Source organism: Fistularia commersonii, chromosome 33 (assembly GCF_037954325.1).
Source record: "Fistularia commersonii isolate RoL2024-O1a breed Wild chromosome 33, RoL_Fcom_v1.0, whole genome shotgun sequence".
Classification (NCBI taxonomy): domain Eukaryota; kingdom Metazoa; phylum Chordata; class Actinopteri; order Syngnathiformes; family Fistulariidae; genus Fistularia; species Fistularia commersonii.
In genome coordinates this window covers 8,417,790-8,438,893 of record NC_141316.1, presented here as the reverse complement: position 1 = coordinate 8,438,893, position 21,104 = coordinate 8,417,790, and the positions used below count along the sequence as shown (strand labels likewise).

Below are 21,104 nucleotides of genomic sequence, written 5' to 3'. Positions count from 1 at the left end.
TCCGTTTGTCTTTTGTCGTTTGGCCGACTGGAACGCCACTCGGGGAATATTACGTATGAATGAGGCATGTTTGCACAGTCACCCATGACACGGACGCCGTTTTCGAGGAGGAATGTATTGAAAGATTGATCACAGAATACAATGTTTTAAATTCCATACATATAAAAATAATATGAAAAATTATACATAATGCTCCCCTCCCTCCTGTGAGGGATTATAATCTATGGGCGTAAATAAATATGTTATTGGTTATTTTTGTTACATTTTTCCATAGAAGGCAGCATAACTTTGTGAAAATATTAGCAACAAAAAACAGTTTTATCAAAAATAAATACCCCAAATAAATAATATTAAATCAATCCTAGACATAAATAGAAAATAAATAAAACAGATAAATAAATAAATACTATTATTTTTCTTTTTCAACGTCAGCGCGCTAGCACGGATGGTCAGCTGTCGGATTCCTCCTCGCTGCTCGGCTCCAGGCCCCGGAGAAAGCGCACCATGTCCCGGCCGAAGCCCTGGAGGTGCACCAGCGTCAGGTGGACGGCCACCTGGGCCCCGTATTCGTCCTGGAGGTGCAGAGCCACGGGGGCCGGCGTGGGCTGCGCGGCGCTTTCCAGCATTTTCAGCATCTGCCAGGATAATTTTCTTTTTTTTTAATTCCCATCCTTACGTCACAGGAACGCGCGAGCAGATGGCGGACGCAATAGAGGTACCTTCTTGATCTGGATGGCGAGGTCTCTGACGTCGGCCAGCAGGTCAGCCACCGTCTCTCCGTTTCCCAGGCGAAGGGAGAGGGAGCTCAGCAAGGCCTGCTGCAGCTGGAGGCCCTCGAACATCTGGATCAAACCGCTCTCCTGATGGAAAAAGAGATTTGGCGAACGCCGACGGTCAATTCTCAGTTCGGCCTTCCCGGTCGGAGACGATCCCGGAGCGGGATTCTTACCAGGCTGGAGTTTTCTGACGTGGTTCTGAGCACCGGCGGAGCCGGCATGTTGATGGTCCGGGCCATGATCACGAGTTTGGAGTTTTCCGAGGAGTCCAGCTGGAGAGACTGAGGAGACGGGAGGTATGTCAGAGGAAGGAAAACCACACTCGGCGGCGAACCGTGAATCCGCATGCAAGATTTAAGCGGGTTTGATGCTGGGAAACACGCCGGTTGAGGATTAACCCTTGGCCTTTTGCTCTATCACCCCTTTTTTCTTTACTCTCTGATGGGGAACACGTGGCGCGCAATGAGAAGCCAAACTCCACCAAACTCCTCACCGGCCGAGGAGGTTTCCGACCTGCCGGATCGGGTGCGGACATTTTAAAAGACTCTTCGGCTCGGAGACCCTCCCTTGTCCTTGAAATTTAACGGAGCCGTAAACTTACAGACCCGTGGAGATCATTGGAAAAAGGCCAACTCTCAAAAGTGATGAGCAGACAAACCGGTGCCCGCTTGTCATTTTGAAATCCTCTTAAGCAAACTATCGCGAGTTTTGCGTTCTCCTTCAGTCTGTCCCGTCAGAGTCCTCCGGATCTCACCTCGATGTGGACGCAGGATTTGTGCGCGTCGGGGATGGCGAGCAGGATCTTCTCCGTGAGAGCGCGGCTCTGCAGGACGACTTCCTGGAAGTGGAGCTCCTCAACAAGTGCGCTCCTCTGCAGGGGGGCGCTGCGGGAGACGGCGGCCATGGAGCAGGTGGCGGCGAGGACTGCGGGCGGAGGAGAGAAAAGAAAGGGGGGGATGTCAGTAGGAGACGGAGGTCATGCAGACACGGCTTCTGCGCTGCGTGCAAAGGAGGAGAAGCTTCGTCCTTCTCTCGCTCTCTCTCTCTCTCCCTCCCTCTTTCTCTCTTTCCTCTGCAGCGCCCCTGTGCTGCAAAGCCGGGTATGGCTTCCCTCCAACCCCCACCAACCCGGGCAAAAATAGCTGCATGACGCTGTTCCCAGTAATGTGAAACCTACAAGACCCTGAAGTTGAACCCTCATTCAGTGTCTCGCATGGAGAGGAAATACGGAGGTCACGTTATGAAAGATGGGAGGGGGATCCGGAACAGGAGGTGAGCAGGTGAGCGTCCACCTGAAGGTTGGGGTTCGCTCGGACAGAGGCGAGCGATAGAAACTTAAAGGGGGGAGCGAGAGAGGTCGCCTTTGTCGAACCTCCCAGGGTTCGACCGGACCTTTCGCCCGCTGGCGAAGGCCTGCAGATCGCGTCCCCGGGTGAGCCGACGGACTTCTGTCGTTTTTAAAACGTCAGCCTCCTCGACCCGCGCCGACCAGGCAACACGTCCGTGAGGCGAAACCCCGTCCGACTTGGACCGGGGACCCGCTTTCCTGCACGCCAGGAACCACCCATAGCCAAGGCTTCTGCGAGTATTTCCTCACTACTCACCAATCAGTACGTTCATGGTCTCTCGGGAGATCTGACCGCCCTTTTCGGTGTGAGTGCATATATAGCTTGTCAGTGGAGAGAATTTGGACATTCCCCTTTTCCTTTTTTTCCAAAAATAATAGACTGACACAAAAAAAGCAGAAGTTTGATTATGTAGGTTTTTATCTCTTCTAAGGATCGTGAGTCATAGTCAGTGACGATGAATGGAATTTTGCGTTTTTTTTTTTTTTTTTTTCTTCTTTCTTTCTGTCATCTGTCAACATCTGAATCATGCGGTCATAGTTTTGAGATTGCAACAACATTTCAAACCGCATCTTATGACGTGAAGGGTTACGATTGGACGAAACGCTTGTGTTGAAAACGAGAGATCATTTTTGGATTTTTTTTATTTTTTTTTAAGATATATCATTTCAACTTTCGCTGAGATTGCAAAGAGACAAATGTTTGTATGAATAATAGCTTAAAATTAAAATCCCCATATAACAACTCCCTGGACTTTGCGGGGACGATGTAGCGCATTTCCAAGGTTAGAACGTTAAAATCGCTCTCATCATCTGATTGGACGATTAGTAAACAAACGTTTATCTCTGACGCGTCGGATTTCTCAGCTCAGAACGGCATTTTGGGAAGCGAAACTTACAATCCGACAGTTTATGATCTGTTTTGCAAGTGAAACAAGACACACCTCAAGACATGGGTGGGTGGGTTGTGGGGGCGGGGGGGGGGGGAGAATTTTCCAGCGTCGAAACCAAAAAAAAAAGAAATCATGGTGTTTTTCGAAGAAAGTTTCTAAATTGCGAGGGGCTCCGGTTTTCGCTTCTACCTTCCCATTATCAGGGTCAGTTCCGTATGCTGGAGCTGTGGTTTTCACAAATCGTAATATACAGCTCTTACATGCTGCTTTCGCATTCATCCGTCCATTTATTGTCCCGAGAGCTGGCGTTTGGCCGACCTGCGGGCGTCAGCAGGCCGAGGAGGCGTGGGATCCCAAGGTGATCCGCAACACCCAAACGTGAGGGAACCACCAGGAAGCCGCCTGGTTTCCTGAAGTTGGTGTTCATTATTTTTCCTGGCTTGCTTCGTCTACAGCAGGGGTTTCAAACTCATTTTCACCGAGGGCCACATCAGCATAATGGCTGCCCTCAAAGGGCCACGTGTAACGGTATAAGTGTAACTCAATGGAACCTAATGTAAAAAAAATGTAACTACTCCTTAATGTTAGATAAGTCTGAATTTAGCACTCATTCAAATCCAAAATGGTTCATAATATGCATTTGCATAGGTGTAAACAAAAATAATGTTTAATGTTTTGCTCTGTTACAAAGCAAGCTTTCACTGCTGCAGTGTTTCTGGTGCGGCGTTTGTGAATATATTCTGCTGCCATCGTCGTTTGGCTTTTAATTCTTGGACTATTTGTTGTTTTCCTGGAAGGCTAACTTTAGCATACTTCGCTCCTGAGTCAAAATGGCGACGAAACAAAAGAAACAAAAGACATACCGCTTTTTCTCCTTGAAGCATAAACATGTTTTGACCTTCCCATCTTTCTTGAAACATCCTTCCATCTGCATCAACTTTGCTCTTCCTGGACATTTAGAAATCATTTGTATTTCTCAATTCCACTTGTTGAAAACCGCATTGATGCCGTCACTTGGCGGGTCACGTGATCGGCACAAATTGTTAGAAATGTTGTTTACAGTCAATGCACGTGTTTGACTTGTTTATTTTAAGACAATCAGACTTTTTAAAACGTTCCTCGGGCCACGTAAAATGACGTGGCGGGCCAGATTTTGCCCGCGGGCCTTGAGTTTGACACATCATCTACAGCAGGGTTTCGCAGGTCATTAAAAAGAACTACATTTTCAAAATTCAAACACACTCGATAGGGAAAAACATTGTTATTCACAATTTATTTTGATCGGAATAGTGTGATGATTTGTGACGATTGACAAGAAGACGCCTTTAATCGGCTATTGCACAAACACCTGAGGTGGAGCAAAAAGAAAACAAACCAAGATAGGTGCTTTAATACGTTAAATCCACGTGATTCTTCATCTCCATTGCCACTCAGAAGGTCATCTATACAAAATGATTGCCATTATTACAAATAAATGTAGTCGGACATGGGAATTAAACTTGTTTAAATGGGCACCATGAAGCATTAAATGACATCGGCCGACGCCTGCAGGAACCCTGATCTTTGACCCCCCGGGGCTGCAGCTGATCACGGTCCAGAAATCATCACCATCGGCGAGCGGCTGGAAATGACGGGAGAATCATCAACACCCAACAAGTGTGAATCCTCGTACGTTTGCCGCAACATGTACCGGACCGTCATCATCGTTGTCGTCAGCGGCGACGGCGACAACGGCGGCGGCAGCAGCAGCGCCGGGCCAGGAGATCCCATGAGGAAGATGCCCGGGCAAGTTTCACCCACTTCTGTCCTGTTGTGTCATAGATCCTCTGCTTCCTCCTCCGGTCGGAGGCATTATTTGTCACATCCAGAGGTATTGCAGGATGCGGTTCACCGCAGATAACCTCTTAGTAAAAGCTCGGCGGGGAAGTGGAGGCTACGCTAACTCGAAGGAATCCCGTAGGAAGCCCGTCGGGTAAAACTTAAGTTCATTTCATCCACTTCAGTTTGAAGTATTTCCGGTCATGTTTTACCACGAGGAGCAGCTCTGGAATTTATTATAGTCCCCTAATCACAACCGCAAACACGCGTTCAAAGCAGATTATTCCATCGCCTTTAATTTTTTTTATTTGTGCCCATTTATCACTTATATTTCTTTAATTTTTAGTGTTTCTTTTAAAGCTATATTTTTGTTCTATGTCTACGTCTATAGGGTGTCCTCGAGGATCCTTAAATAAAATGTATTATTATTGTTATTACAGTCTCAAGATGAGACCCTCTAGGTAATGTATTTACACAACATGCTTCAAAAAAATTTTACAAATTTTAGTGCTCTATTTGTTTCACGTCTTATTTTTAGATATTAAATTTTACATGGAAATTAGAGTATACATCTTCATGCCACCTATTCCATAATGTATGTCTTTTTCCTCTCAATTTATTCCAACTCTCCCAGATTGCAAACACCTCCTGAAAGCGGTTTGTGCATGAAGAATTATTTCTCACACTAACCGGAGAGAACCTTCCATCAGCACATATTTTATTTAATAAGGAGTGCATTAGTCGTCTCAGAGTTGTTTTTGATTCACGATTCTTCAAGCCCTTTTTGTGCGTTATCATTCTATACTGTGTGTGTGTGTGTGTTCTGATTTTCTGATTCAATTAACTTGAATTTTATGTTTAATTCGTCGCTCTGTTCAATTTTTTTCTTGCAAGAATTGACCTCTATCTGCTTTATCATAAATCATCTTTCTCATTAATAACTCACCCATTACTAATTCATTCTGGGGAACCTGTCACTCAGCTCATTGATGGTTTGCTAATAATAAGTTTGGTTTTTTTTTTAAGTCTATTTTCACGTGTAATTTCACTTCCCGCTGCATCAAGAGCCATTCCGGACTTGCAGCAATATCGAATGGTTTCACCACGAAACAAAACAAGTGTTGTCATTTCAGACACTTTGCGAATATAATGATCGTGGAAGATGTCGCTGTTCTACCCGCTATTACGCAATCATGCAATTTCCAAGAAGTCGGGAGCATCTTTTAATGCATGCGAAATACTTTCTAGTTTTTACTTGCACTTTGGCACTAGTGCTGAGGAGAATCGGAATCCGTCGATGGTAATAACAAATAAAACAACAGCGGAGGCGAGATTTTAAAGAAAATATGAAAAGGCAGGAGGGGCGTTAGAGGTCATAGAAATGAAAACTGGTCCACTCCTTCGTCTTTATATTGTTATATACTATATGTTATATATCTCCTTTAATGTAGTGTCTCTTTTGTGAGGCCACCATATGCACTGCCTGTTTTCGCGCTTCATGTTATTCTATACTCTCCTTCCAAAAGTGACGCTTAAAGGACCTGAAAGGCTTGGATGGCAGTTGAGTGACGGCTTCAATCGTGGGAGAGTTTGGATAATTTAAAAAAAAAAAAAAGCAGCCAACAGACGCCTGGACTCCATTAGTGTCGGGAAGTGGAAGCTGCAGACGGGAAGTTTAGCATGTAGACGGGGAACGGACAAAAGCGGGACCCAGTCGGAATGAGGTTTATTTAAGAAAAGAGGTCAAACACTGGATTTGTCTAACACAGTGGTTCTTAACCTGGGTTCGATCGAACCCCAGGGGTTCGGTGGGTCAGTCTCAGGGGTTCGGCGGAGGTCAAGGCACACATTGGTGATGACATCACTGGCCGCAGGTGATCACGCTACATAGCTTGGCCTATCCGTGCTGCAGGGATTTTGGCGCGCTCATGTGATTTTGGTACGTCACGTGATTTCTTTCTTAATATTTGAATCCCTTCATACTAATTATGTCGGGCAAAAAAAGAAAGCGGTCGGAAGAATTCGTACGATACGGATTCACATGTATGACGGAACGTGATTGGAATCGATGTCCTGACTGCATGATTTGCAAAGACAAGATGAGCAATTCTAGTCCAGCACCGGCAAAACTAAGGGAAGGCTTCCTTCAGCTGCACGGAGATGGGAACTACAAGAACATAGCGCTTGCTGGATTCAAGGTGAAGGGAGCCAGATTCCATGAAAAGGCTACTCTGCCTGTTCTTTGTACCCATCAACGAACCGATCCTCGATCCAATAAAGAAGGGTTCGGTGAATGCGCATGTAAAACAGGTGGGGTTCAGTACCTCCAACAAGGTTAAGAACCACTGGTCTAACATAGGGACGGGAGAAGATAACTCGGACACCCTTAAAAACGCTCACGGCATGAGAAAATATGGAAAAAGGGGCACAAAGCTCAAACATTTGAACACTTGGAAACTTCTGGGAAGCAAGAACTTGGAAAACTGGGGTCCCCAGCCTGAAGAAGTTGGGTTTCCCGTGCAAGAAGCTTCATTCCGGCGGGATCGATCCAACTGGATCTCCTCCAGACCCCGAGAGCAGCAGAAACCTTGCAGATAATTCAAAAATGAGTAAACGTTGCGACGCTCAACGCCGCGTTTCTTCAAATGACTTCCACGTTTCTCTCTGGCTTCCATTTATTTTTTCGGCGCAAAATCCCTTTCATTGTCATTTTCCAAAACCGCACACCCCGTACTTCTGTTATTACCAGACTCCTTTCATCACTCCTTCAGTTGGTCCGGCACCTCCATTGTGACGGACCGGTTTGTTCCACGCTCTGATAAGACGCCGCCGGATCCTTCCGCGTCGCTGTGTCACATCCTGCCACGCTTGACGGGCCGCAAAGTGAAGCTGTCAGAACAGTTCCCTGAAATCCACACGGGTCTGATCTCCTATCAATCGTGCACACGGAAGAGTGGCGTTACTCACCGCCGAAGTCTGCGCTGGTAAACAACCCACCCGGAACCGGCGTTTGCCCGCAACAAAGACGTGCACGTCTGGATCTCGGCTGCAAACGTTTCCACCCCGAAAAAAAATTAAGAAATACTCTGACACACACATTTTTGGGATTAGCTGCGGAGGACAAGGACGTCACAATTTAGCAGTAAGCATGAGTTGAGGGAAGAAAAAAAAAAAAAAACATGTTTGCTTTGCAGGAAATAAGAATAAGAATAAGAACAACTTTATTAATCCCGAAGAAAATTGCTGTGCCAGAGTCACAGAAAATATAACAGTAATAAATAATAAAAGAAAAGGCAGAATTAGAAATAAAAATAAACTATAAACTATAAAGTGTCTCAGTGAAACTATAAAGTGTCTTAGTAAACAGTGATAAAACTATAAGTGTCTTACTAACAAGTGAGGTAAGGAGTGCACAATAGTATGATAGAAGGGAAAAATGTAGTGAAATGATAGAAATGCAGGAAATGATAGAAACACGGGAGTACAATTATATAACGTAATTAATGATTGAATTTGGCGCCGTGAATTTATCCAGAGATTGCAGAGATTAGTCGAGCCAGGAGAGCATCTGCAGGGAAAAGGGAGCGCTGGCCTGGAATATACAGGGCTGTCTCAGAAAATTAGAATATTGCGATAAAAATCTTTATTTTCTGTAATGCAATTACAAAAACAAAAATGTCATACATTCTGGATTCATTACAAATCAACTGAAATATTGCAAGCCTTTTATCATTTTAATATTGCTGATTATGGCTTATATCTTAAGAAAACTCAACAATCATATCTCAAAATATTAGAATATCACGAAAAAGTCATTTTTGTTTTTTTAATTGCATTACAGAAGATAAAGAACTTTATCACAATATTCTAATTTTCTTAGACAGTCCTGTACATTAATTCTTAGCCTTGAGACACAGAAGACGGCCTGCACATGAAACGGGGGCAGATAAAACGCAGGTGACGAAACGGTTGGTAAATAACGTCGAGTTTATTACGAAACTTGCCATGTGTTTTGTCAGTCGGTCGGAAAAATCGAATCCGGTTGTCGTGGCGTGTCGTTTTCTAATGCGTGCGAGCTGGCATCACGGTTTCCCGGTTTCCTATCCGCCCCGGACTTTGTTGCTTAAAATATCAGAAAGCGACCGTCTGTAGTTTCTTATTTTCCGACCGGTTTGCGATAGCGTGCATCGGCGCGATATGATCTCGTGGAATCGTGGTTTCTGACACATACAAAGGTGATTCAACTCATGCCGGATGATTTCCGGACGCTGTTTTTGACACCTTTGTCTGCACCTTTTTGTGATTAGATTGTCAAAAAATGAAAAATAAACCACTCAGGTCACAAGAGGGGGCGTTGTTATTGTTGAAATGACTTCACAGCATCTGAAGCGTGTCTCCTCCTATTCTTAGAATATCCACTTTGTTTTTCCTTCCCCTTCTGGTTTTCATTTCTCTCTTGAAGGAAATAAGATTGGATCATTTTTTGTTTTGCTTTCCTCTCACATGTTTTCCAGGATGTGGAAATCCCTGCAAACTTTATGATGTTGTAATTGTAACCCCCCCGGAATAAGCAATCGCTCCCGTCCTCCTGATTCTGCGGGCATCTAATGAGCATCAGGTGATTTTAAACTTCTTCCACGAGACGAAGAAAGGTGGTTCTTTCCCCTGGCGTGTACATATTTTCCACGACAGAGGGTGCTGTGTCATACCAGATGTAGCTTGTTTCCTCTCCAGACAGTTGTCTTTACACAGAGGGCCAATCAATTATCATCAGTTGATGCAATAATGAGGATTATAAATGAAATGAGTAAATGCTTTTGTGCCAAATACTCATTGAGTAACCTCAGCCTTTCTGTGTGGAGTCTCCACGTTCTCCACCCGGGTTTTCCGGGTTCCTCCTGCAGCCCAAAAACACAAAATTTTCCCAGACGTGTGACAAGCGAACTGAGTGGGTGAACGGTCGCATCTCTCTCTATATCTATATCTATATCTATATCTATATCTATATCTATATCTATATCTATATCTATATCTATATCTATCTATAATCATTTTGGACAATAAATAAATGAATGATGCCAATTTACAATTTGCACCATTCTGTATATAGTGTATACATAATAGTGTAAATTCAGAAAGTATATATATGTACAGTATTTATCAGGATCAGAAATAAAATTGTCCCCGAGGGACAACTCGGGGGCACATGGGGTAGCAGCATCAAATTTTAATATCAAAAAATAACATTTAAAATTCTGTAAATAGTTGTATAAATAAAATAACATAAAATAGTGTATGTGTGTGTGTGTGTGTGTGTGTGTGTGTGTGTGTATATGTGTGTACATATATATTGTATATGTATATCTATCTATATATATGTATATATAGATAGATATACATACGCTATGTACGCTTTTCTAATTTTATTTCTTTATTCATTTATTTATTTACTTATATAAGTTTAGATTTTATTATTTGATATTAAGATTTGGTGCTGGTTCCTCAGTTGCCCTTTAGGGACACTTTTATTTCAGATTCTGATAAGTACTGTACTGCACGCTGTATGTGTGTGTGTGTCTATATATACATATATAGAAATATGTTTTTAAAATGGTATTTTATTTTATTTTATTTATTTATTTATTTATTTGTTTGTTTGTTTATTTATTTATTTATTTATTTATTTTATATATTTTTTTATTATTATTATATTTTTTTCGTTATTATTTTTATTATTATTATTATTGTTTTATTCTTGATGTTCACAATTTTGTGCCCCCCTGATTGCCCCTGAGGGACAAATAACGTTTTTCACTGAGTCTTATAAATATGTAAACCTTTTATAAATGTAGACAGTTACTAAAGTTCATTACTGTATCAATTAGCGCTAAATCAAAGAATTCATTGTCATCTATGCAGACATTTAATCTGTGTATTATCATACTTGTGAAAAAGAAAAACATTTAAAAAATGATTAATGCAGCCATTAGTTACCCGCCTTAATGTTCAATATTGCAGTACCAAGTGTTAATTAAAGCAGCCTTATCTTATCTTTGCGGATTCTGTCTCCTGATCAAACCCAAAGAGGAAATCATCCAAAACTGAAAGTCATCAGACGATGTCATTGGTCCTCTCCGACCTCTCCGACGCAATTTTTCGGAGAATAGGCAGAATTCACAGGCGCCCGCATGTGGGTTCTGGGAGACGCCGCGTGATCCGGGAACTTGGAAACATCGTCGCCCTGCAACCCAATCCCAGCGCGGGCCGTGCACGGAGGGATTCGATGTGTCACCCTATCCCTCACTTTGAGTCCCATTACCCAGCAGTTGTAATGCTCACACCAGTGTAACATGTCTAAGGTAGCGGCAAGGGCAAGCTGAGCCGGCCTGAAATTTAAATTAACCTCAGTGACATTTTATGCAGCGGCACAAAGGTGTTACATTACCAATGTCCACACGAGCAAACACACACACACACACACACACCTGTCGTACGCACGGGTGGACAAAGGGCTGCATCCACTCACATAGTTTTGCTGAAAGAAATTACAGAAACACACATTTTGTTTTTATCTCCTCTTTAACAAAGGTTGCTCTCCCCCATGCGTGTCGGTTTATCTGGAAGAAGAGCAAAGAAGGGATCTGTGTGTGTGTGTGTGTGTGTGTGTGTGTGTGTGTGTGTGTGGCAGGAAATGTCAGAGAGAGGCTTACCATCTATTTTTCAGTCCAGTTGGACCTTGTCGCCGTCACAGGAGACAGTACCCGGGTTTCCTCAAGATTAACTTGATCAGGATCGCTATCGCCGCTCTCTCAACAACAAACTCGGTGCAAAGCACGGAAACTGGAAACAGAAGTAGCGAGGGTGAGGGAAAAAATACATCAAGGCTTCTGTTGCACAGAACCTTATATTTAGGAAGAAGAGAAATATAAATCACTGATCAAGGAGGAAGGGAAGGCTTCATAAAGCTGCCATAATTAAAGAGTAAATGAAAAAACAATTCCAGAATCTATAAACCGAAAATCTTTCGTGAATCTGCCTGAATAAATTACTAAAATTTGGGGGAACAGAAGGTCGGGCAAGAGGCGGTGCTCAGCCTGGATTGGTCGTCAGCCAATCACGGGGCCCGATATTGAGACGTATTCACTCGCTCATTCATGCATGCGTCACATTTTCCAAAATATTGTCACTCATACAGCAGATGTACAGTAATGTACATTTGTAAGATGAACAGTATTGTATTTATATCTATATATATGTATATATATATATATATATTTATTTATGTATGTATATATATATATATATATATACAGGACTGTCTCAGAAAATTAGAATATTGTGATAAAGTTCTCTATCTTCTGTAATGCAATTACAATCACAAAAATTTCGTACATTCTGGATTCATTGCAAATCAACTAAAATATTGCAAGCCTTTTATTATTTTAATATTGCTGATTATGGCTTACATCTTAAGAAAACTCAAAAATCCTATTGCAAAATATTAGAATATCATGAAAAAGTAATTTTTGTTTTTTTAATAGCATAACAGAAGATAAAGAACTTTATTACAATATTCTAATTTTCTGAGACAGTCCTGTATATACACAATTGCTCAAAAAAATAAAGGTAACACTAAAATAACACATCCTAGATCTGAATGAATTAAATATTTTTATGAAATACTTTTTTCTTTACATATTTGAATGCGCTGACAACAAACTCAAACAATAATGATCGATGGAAATCAAATGTACAGAACTGTCTCAGAAAACTAGAATATTGTGATAAAGTTTTTTATCTACTGTAATACAATTAAAAAAAACAAAACTACTTTTTCATGATATTCTAATGTTTTGCGATAGGATTTTTGAGTTTTCTTAAGATGTAAGCCATAATCAGCAATATCAAAATGATAAAAGGCTTGCAATATTTCAGTTGATTTGTAATGAATCCAGAATGTATGACATTTTTGTAATCGCATTACAGAAGATAAAGAACTTTATCACAATATTCTAATTTTCTGAGACAGTCCTGAATGAACCCACCGAGGTCTGGATTTGGAGTCACACTCAAAATGAAAGTGGAAAAACACACAATCGCACAATCCGGGGTCTCCTAATGACCTCCTGCATGTTTTGAGCGTTTATTCATTCATAAGATTAGATTCTGTCGAAATATTTTTCCAGTCTAGATATTCTGCAGGCGCTGCACACCTGCAGAGCCGAGCACAGATGACCTCTTTTGTTACTGTTATAATAACTACCGTCACATCTTAATTAATCACGTCAATAACAAATGCATTACCCTTTTTCCAAAGGCAGCCGTGAATAGTCTCTCTTTATAAGATATTTGTTCCACACATAGTCAGGAACAATGCAGGTCCAAAATGCCAGTCCTGAAATAAGGGAACATTTATCGCGGGTTTTGTTGCAAAAAGGCTCCAGACAATCTGTCCGGGACCGAAAATACGATTTTCATTGACGACAACAAAAGACAGGTGTGTGTAGAACACGAGGGCAGACGGGGAGCTGATGGAGGAGTCGAGATGTCCTCAGGGGGACCGACAGGAATAACAGGAATAACTCCAGGAAGAACACGTGTAGGAGATCTCGGCATCCTGAGAGAAGGAGCCGTGGGTGAAACGGAGACTCGCCGTAACTATTGTTAAGATCCCGAGTGCAGAAGAGTCGCCTGTATCCACGTCGGCGAACAACTTGCATTGGAGCCGGGATAAAGAAGTCGACGAGACAGAAGGGGCCCAGTCGCGCACGAGGACCGAAACCGTCGACAAAAATAAAGCTCACAATGACAACGAGAGACAGGTGCACAACATGAGGGGGAAGACTCGGGGGACTCGAGCGGATTGACGGACCGGACGCGACATCGGGGATCACCGGGAGACACGAATGAGAGTGACACGTAAAAACGGAGGAAGGATCACGCGCTGTCAGGCTCACAACAGCGGGAGACGCACAGCAACAAACATTTAGTGGTTTTGAGGATTCTGAGTTTAGAAAAGTAGCAGAGCAAAGCCGGCGTTGTTTATAATGGGACGCTCAGGGCTGCATGGAGGGGATTTCGGCTCGTATCTTATACCGAGCACGATTCCACGGAGGCCTTCCTGTGTGGAGTCTGCATGTTCTCCACCGCTGACAGAACATGCGGGAGCTTCGTTGAGTTGCTGAAACCTGGGAATGAGAGGGTGAATGGTTGCGCGTCTCCATAAGTGGCCCCGTGATCGACCCAGGGGGAACCCCGCCTCTCGCCCAGTGACCACCGGGTTGGGCTCCAGCAGTCCAGAGACCCCGGGAATAAGCATTACTGGTAATGAATGAGTGAATGAATGAATCATAAGTTGATGTCAATCATCTTCTCGAGCCGTGCTGAAGTCCAACATGAGCCTTCAGCAATACCGTTCTATTTGGGAAATACACTTCACCTCGGAATAATGCAAACCGGTTCAGTCTATTTCACTATTATCAGCACAAACATGCGCATAACTGATCAAACAAAGTCATTTATTTATGTCGGAGTGAATCTCGCCGTTTGTTCTGTAATGTGGGACCAAAAAGCTGGTCTGTACCTACAATTTGCACAATTTTATACAGTAATATATATATACTCTTTTTTTTCTAAGTTTTTCCACATTTTTTTAATTTAATTTTATTTAATTTTATTTAATTTTATTTAATTTTATTTTATTCTTGATGTTCACAATTTTGATGCCGCTACCGCATGTGCCCCCAAATTGGCCCTCATGGACAAGTTTTTCTGATTCTGCTTCTGATATCTGCTAACTAACATTGGAATTAACACCATCAAGATGAGGTCAAAAATAAACATGAAATTTAGAAAGTATTCATCCCAAGCAATGGGAGTCAGGCAGCAGAGAGGTGGGCAGCTCAAACCTCCCCTTCATTTCTTGTCCAGAAGTGGGTCACTCAAGATGATGGGTGCATTCCCAGACTTTCTGCAAGGTTTTTTTTTTATTATTTTTTTATTTTTATGACCGTCATGAATTATTGATCGGTCTTGCGCCGTTCCTGAGGCACTTGTGGGCCTGACACAGGGATACCCCTGTTGACTAACTGTTTCCCACATCTCAAATAGATAATTTCATTATTCAGCACTTCACTTGGCTATTCTTACCTCGCCCTGTGCAAACAGCAGAGGTATCTCATAGTCTGACATGGATTAAGTTACAAGCGCATTTCCTCTTTCCCGATCACAGAAATTGAGTTCTGGGGCTTCAGCTTTTGCATCGGGGGCCGGATAAACTCGGAGATTCGCAACCCGCGCAGGTCCGGGCTGCGTAAAAGTCGTCTGGAAACCCCTTGGGGTTTAACTACCGCCGACTTAACCTGTAATTCTCTGCTTCTAAGCCTTTTTTTGGCCTCAGACTTAAGAATCCCCTGCCAATCACACGTCCTCCAACCTTGACCGGCATATCATTTCTAATCAGCCCGATGCGGACGAAACACATTCACCGTTGCTTTCACAAAAACAGCAAGTTGCAAAACAAAAATGGAAAAAAAAAAAACCTCTTACCGTCCGACGCCTGCGGTTCTCGTCCGTGTGAAGGCTCTCTGTGGAAACCAAAAGCGCACAGAAGAACTGACAAGTCTCTCATCACCCCTCGGTAATCGTGCACATCAGTGCGTGGACCTGAATATGAAGTGGCTCGAGAGTGATTAAAAAAACGTGGATTCATTCTGGAAGGAAGGACCGACGGCCGACAAATCCACGGGCAAGAAGGCGGATACTCAGTCAAAACCTTTAATGCAAAACCTTTTTTTGTTTTCTGCTAAGATGCGATCGAAAACAGTTCACTATTGAGAGACACGATAGAGATCCTGATGTTTTTCCGCCGTCCGCGCCGCCGTGTGACGTAGCCTCCCGCGGCGGGATGTGCAGGAAAGGCATGCATCACTGGACAAGTCCCATTTGTAGCCCATATTTGGACCTCGACCAAAAACCGCTCTTTCTGTCTTCGTGCAAAGACCTGACCATCAACTCAGTCTACAAAACCCTCTAATGGGCCGTCGAGAGATGAATAATTAATCCGGGCAACACTGCATCTGCCCGGTTTTCCCATCCAGACAGCCGCTCACCTTGGTCCCATCACAGCAGCCCGGCAATGCGAGCCATGATGGAAGGGTGACTCCCGGGTCCATCCGGTTTGGGGTATGCTGCTATTTTAGGTCCCGCGCGGAGTCCCGTCGACGCTATACCACAGTACTAATGGTGGAAGACTCCTCCGATTTGCCTTGCCTGCTGGGCAGTGACTTGAGATACTCCAGGTGTCTTCGAGCGTCCTCCTGGTTGGCCCTGACGTAGTAGACCAGGTAGGAGATGACCATGGTAAACCAGCCAAACATGACGACCAGCATGGCCACGTCCGTAGTCCTCTTCATCACTGCGCACAGGTCTATGTCCGGTGCCAAGAGGAAGGCGAGTCCTTGGACGCCGATCTCCTCGGGGTCCGACGTCTGGCACACGATGCCGGTCAGCGACACGGGTTCGAGTTCCACGTGGGGCAGGGCCATCTGCAGGTTACAGTCGCAATGCCACGGGTTGTTTGTCAGGTTCGCACGAGCTCGCAGACCCACGAAGGACTCCGGGTTAAAATGGACTAACTTGTTGGAGGAAAGGTCCAACGACTGCAGCGAGGCGCCCAGGCCTCGGAAGGCTCCCGTGTCCAGCTGGCTTAAGTCATTGTGCGATAGATCCAACTCCACCAGGTGGGACAAACCCACAAAAGCATTAGGCGGGACGGTCGTGAGGAGGTTAAAGTCAAGGTAGACGCGCCGCGTGTCGTTGGGGATGTCCTGAGGGATCTCCGTGAGCTGTAGATTGCTGCACCTGACCGTCTTGCCGGTGCCTTCGGTCTCAGAGCAGTAGCAGTTCTTGGAGCAGCTGGTGGCGGCGTGGTGGAAGCAGAAGGTCATCAGCACCAGGCTGTGCAGCAGCAAACACATGACCACTGAGTGGCGCAGGACCCAGTCTGCCGGGAGGGACATCTTGCGACGTGGGCATGCTCCGGGGACGACCGCCTGGCTAACGGTGCACATCAGCTTCCCCAGTAACTACTGGGCCTGTGACAAAACGACACGAGGTCACGTTGGATTGGGCGGAAAATGATCTTACTGTGCTGCAGAAATATACTTTCAAAAATCAAAACCTCGGAGAGTAATTATCAGGGTTTTCAGAACACCGCAAATGATAGCGAAGATGGGGCCGACACATTGTAGTTCTTGCTGGATGAATTGTGGTGATGTTGCCAACCGCACGCATATATTATGGCTTTTCCCCAAACTAAGTTCATTTTGGAAGGAGGTTTTTGAAGCGGGATGTCCCACTAAGCCTGACAACTGCGTTATTAGGAGCAACCTCTTTGGGGGTAGACACAAAGGATGGAAAATACCTCCTAAACAACTATCAGGTGATTCAAACCGACTCCCCCTACATATAATATGTGGATCCAAAAAGTATGGGACATTATTACATATTCATTAAGACTTCAGAAGCCTATCTTCTCAAAACAATGGACTCATGCCATGACTTTACTAATACAATAAGAGTTTTGGACCTGCGCCGGACATAAGCATCATATCCTTTTAGATGATCTATGTTGAGTGTAGTTTTTTTTTTTTTAATCGTTTTTTGCCACCCCCCCTCCTTTTTTTATATGCGCCATATGTACCTTTCATATTGATGTAAAGAAAAACTAAATAAAAATTGAATTTTAAAAAATATAGAGAAATGTGTAATGTGATGTAGAGGAAAAACTAAATAAACATTGAGTTTTAAAAAAAAAAAAATTCAAAACATCGCCGACTAACGGGTGCGGTCAGTGGTCTAATTGGAGCGTGTAGGCAGTGGGAATACCTGATGTTCATTTCTGCAAGCCGGTGACCGGACACGACTGCACTTCGGCTGCATTTCCAGGAAAGTTGAAGGATCAAGCATTCCCTTCGTAGTAGCGCAATAAACAAGCTAAGAAAATCCTTTGGTGTCACTGTGCCTCCTTTATAATTGACATCCCTGCAGTGCGGGGCTATTTCCGTACACAGACACCGGCATTAGCATAGTGTTAGAGGAACGAAATGTTCCCGACAAATCGCCGGGCTCTTAAAAACTATTAAAATTTCGCTGATCTGCATATATGTCCTTCCCGTTCCTGTGGAAAATTAAATTCTGCCACACCGCTTTTTTTTTTAATATAAATATAACCGTTATAACTTGTTGCTAGGTGTCTGTTCTGTCAGCCAACGCTGTTGCCGGTTTATGAGGTCTTAAGTCAGGAGAGGAAGCAACGCCAGCTTGTTTGCGTGAGTCGGACTTTATATTCTAGTATGTGTGGCGATGAAAGGATGGGGTGAAACTGCCCAAACACACGTTATTAATAGCCGATCTGGGCTTTCTCCTATTCTGTTACTAATCCTCTCAGGCCAAACGGTACAGCGTGGATGCGGCCTCTGACCCGGCTCGGGTAAACGTTTGGTCGAAACACTTCCTTCCGACGAACACGGCCCGAGATAAATAAAAACAAAAAAATGTAAAAATGAACCGAACGGTTCCGTCGGACTTCTTATTTTTTTTCCCAACAGCGGACGCCGAGCAAGATCCACTTACCGAGATTAAAAAATGAAATCGATCTCCGAGTATCTCCGAGTATCACATAACAAACGGGAGGGGGTTGGAGAACGGCTGGCGGCAACAGTGTGTACATCTATGTGTGTGTGTGTGTGTGTGTGTGTGAGGGGGTAGATGATGATGATTTGCCTGCAAGACTTGTTACGTTACGCCGGTTAAAAGCGGTGCCTGCAAGACAAGCGGGATAATGAGCAGTGGGTGAGATGGAGGCTGCCGTGCCGGAGCGAAGGCGCTGATAAAGTGCCGACGATTCCAGCTCCACCGGCGCCGGCACGACTTCTTTATCCTAAATCTCTCTCGAGGCCAGGAAAACCGCCACGGATGGGGGCAACAACCTTGCTCGGACCGAGCGGACGGTGGCGTGCTCCTGTGAAGGCGCCACTTTTCCTGTCACCAAACGCGGCACCCTGGTATTTTGCTGAGGGATAATGGGGGAGCTTGACGGAGGTGGGACACCAGAATGCAGGGTGTTAAGAGAGAGGGTTATCAAGCGGGGTTTAGGAGAAGGGTTACGATGACAGCGTGACGAGTGGAATACGGAGGAAAGGGGGGAATGCAGAGCGCTAATAAGACAGCCGAGGCGGGAAAGACTCGGGGATGGAGCGACATGATTCACAAAAAGAGCGACGATTCTTGTTCGTTGAGCTAAAGTAGCGTTCAAAAACCCGGTCGGACGCCGAGCGCAGCTTTCCTCGCTGTGTTCCGAGTGAAAGATTAACCTCACATCTCTCGCACACTTTTCTAAGCTGCGTTCACGTCATAGTTAAATCTGATTAATTAGGCGATTAATCTGATTAATTTTTCGAACGGCGGCGTATCGCAAAGTCCCTTTGATTCCCCGCATCTGTCCGAAAAGTGATACCCGTCGACAACGACGAGCTTAGCGGCGCTAAAGGAACAGGATTACCCGACCTGGCTCTGCCCGAGATGAACAGATGTCGGGCCTCGCCGGAGTCTTTCGGACAGGAGAGGATTCTGGCTTTTCACCGCAAGTTAGGACAAGCTGGGCGGCGGCGGCGATGCCACCTAAGAGTCACATATGAAATGCGTGGCGTCGGTGTTGCAACGTGATGCCTCAAACGTCCGTCGGTGAAGTGGAAGGCGAGCATTCGTTTTGACTTTACGTATAAACTGCATCAAATGAGCATATTTTTGTGGACTGCGAGGCAGACAGGGAATAATAGGCGGGAAAAAATGGAAAGGGCCACGGAAAGCACCCTTGTCTTGTCATCTTTAAACGGCAAACACATTTTTTAGAGGATCTCTAATCGAATCCCGGGGCTCTTAGCCCCCCCCCCCCTTTCACTCAGTGTCAACCTCCATCACTGGACAGACTGCAGACGCCCCCTGATCTTGTCATTTTACTCATAAATCCATAAAAACAACACCAACAGTGGCTAGACAAGCAGGATATGATGGCACGCATGCATATTTATATATCTATATAAACAAATACACATACTGGATAATCAAGATTGACCTCTTAAACTTTGCAGAAATAAAATCTCCACCTTGGAAAGCAAATGAAGAGAATTTAACAACAACAAAAAAGAGATTGAAATGATAAAACGAATTGGAAGTAATGTGGATTATTTTGCAGCCCGTGCCGCGGAGCAGCACCGGGGTCCCCGAGAAGACGCGCGTCCTGCACGGCGGACGCGCACTCACGCCTCCGGGGCTCCGTCGCTCCTTCCCATCCCGTCCGATCCGACCCGATTCCCGAGAAATCGATCAACTTGCACAGGCTCCAGGCACCGGGCTGCAGGCACCGGGCTCCAGGCTCCAGGCTCCGGGCTCCAGGTGCCAGGCTCCAAGCTCCGGGGTCCGGGCTCCAACCTCCAGGCTCCAGGATCCAAGCTCCGGGCTCCAGCCTCCGGGCTCCGGGCTCCAGGCTCCGGGCTCCAGGCTCCAGGCTCCGGGCTCCAGGCTCCGGAGGGGCCGCCGCCTCCCGCTCTCCACCTGACCGCCGGAGTGAGGGGGACGGAGCCGGAGCGACGGGAGCAGAGGCGCGGAGGGAGGGAGGAGAGGAAGGACGGCCTCCGTCACCGGAGGAGAAACCTCCCTCACTGTGTTATGTGTGCGTGCAGAGGAGAGGGAGGGGAAGGGTGCACGGTGCTCGGTGCGCCGTGCGCGGTGCACGACGCGTTTACGCGCGTCGCTAATGGCCGGAAATAATTCTCTGCTGTGAAATGTAATTATGCAAATGTGTAAAAAAAAACAGGCGAGACTTGGATTTATGCGCAGCGGCTCGCTGGACGTGCAGGAATCAGAAAATACTAAATCACAACACACACACACACACACACACACACACACACACACACACACACACACACACACACACACACACATATGGCATCACATCATCAGCAAATAAAAATGAACAGGAAAAAAGGAGATGTGAGGAAAAAATCTCAATTAATGACAAACAACGTGTGATTTTAATCCTGCTGTCGTTTAATCCCAGCAAAATTTCTGTATTCATTTTTGTGGGCGTGGATAGATAGATAGATAGATAGATAGATAGATAGATAGATAGATAGATAGATAGATAGATAGATAGATAGATAGATAGATGGCTGGGTGGATCTACATCTTATAGTGTGTAAATGTATC

The 21,104-nt window shown here is 44.8% G+C and overlaps 2 protein-coding genes across 4 annotated transcripts; both read right to left on the bottom strand.

Annotated features, from left to right (window-relative positions):
- Positions 1–99: 99 nt before the first annotated feature.
- LOC147214902 (uncharacterized) lies at positions 100–1,911 on the bottom strand. Its single transcript, XM_086140669.1, has 4 exons — positions 1,531–1,911; positions 950–1,057; positions 720–860; positions 100–635 (listed from the first exon to the last, which is right to left on the bottom strand). Exons 1-4 carry the CDS (start codon positions 1,678–1,680, stop codon positions 450–452), a joined length of 585 nt encoding a protein of 194 aa, XP_085996795.1. The 5' UTR covers positions 1,681–1,911; the 3' UTR covers positions 100–449.
- A 13,683-nt stretch (positions 1,912–15,594) lies between these two features.
- On the bottom strand, positions 15,595–20,717 carry lrrc3ca (leucine rich repeat containing 3Ca). Of its 3 annotated transcripts, none has more exons than XM_086140668.1 (2): positions 20,157–20,717; positions 15,595–16,927 (listed from the first exon to the last, which is right to left on the bottom strand). In XM_086140668.1, the coding sequence occupies exon 2, from the start codon at positions 16,901–16,903 to the stop codon at positions 16,058–16,060; it is 846 nt and encodes a 281-aa protein (XP_085996794.1). In that variant the 5' UTR covers positions 16,904–16,927; positions 20,157–20,717; the 3' UTR covers positions 15,595–16,057. The 3 variants fall into 3 exon arrangements, with proteins under 3 accessions (XP_085996794.1, XP_085996791.1, XP_085996793.1); XM_086140665.1 differs by having other exon boundaries at positions 20,229–20,711; XM_086140667.1 differs by lacking the exon at positions 20,157–20,717 and adding an exon at positions 19,401–19,988.
- Positions 20,718–21,104: the final 387 nt, after the last annotated feature.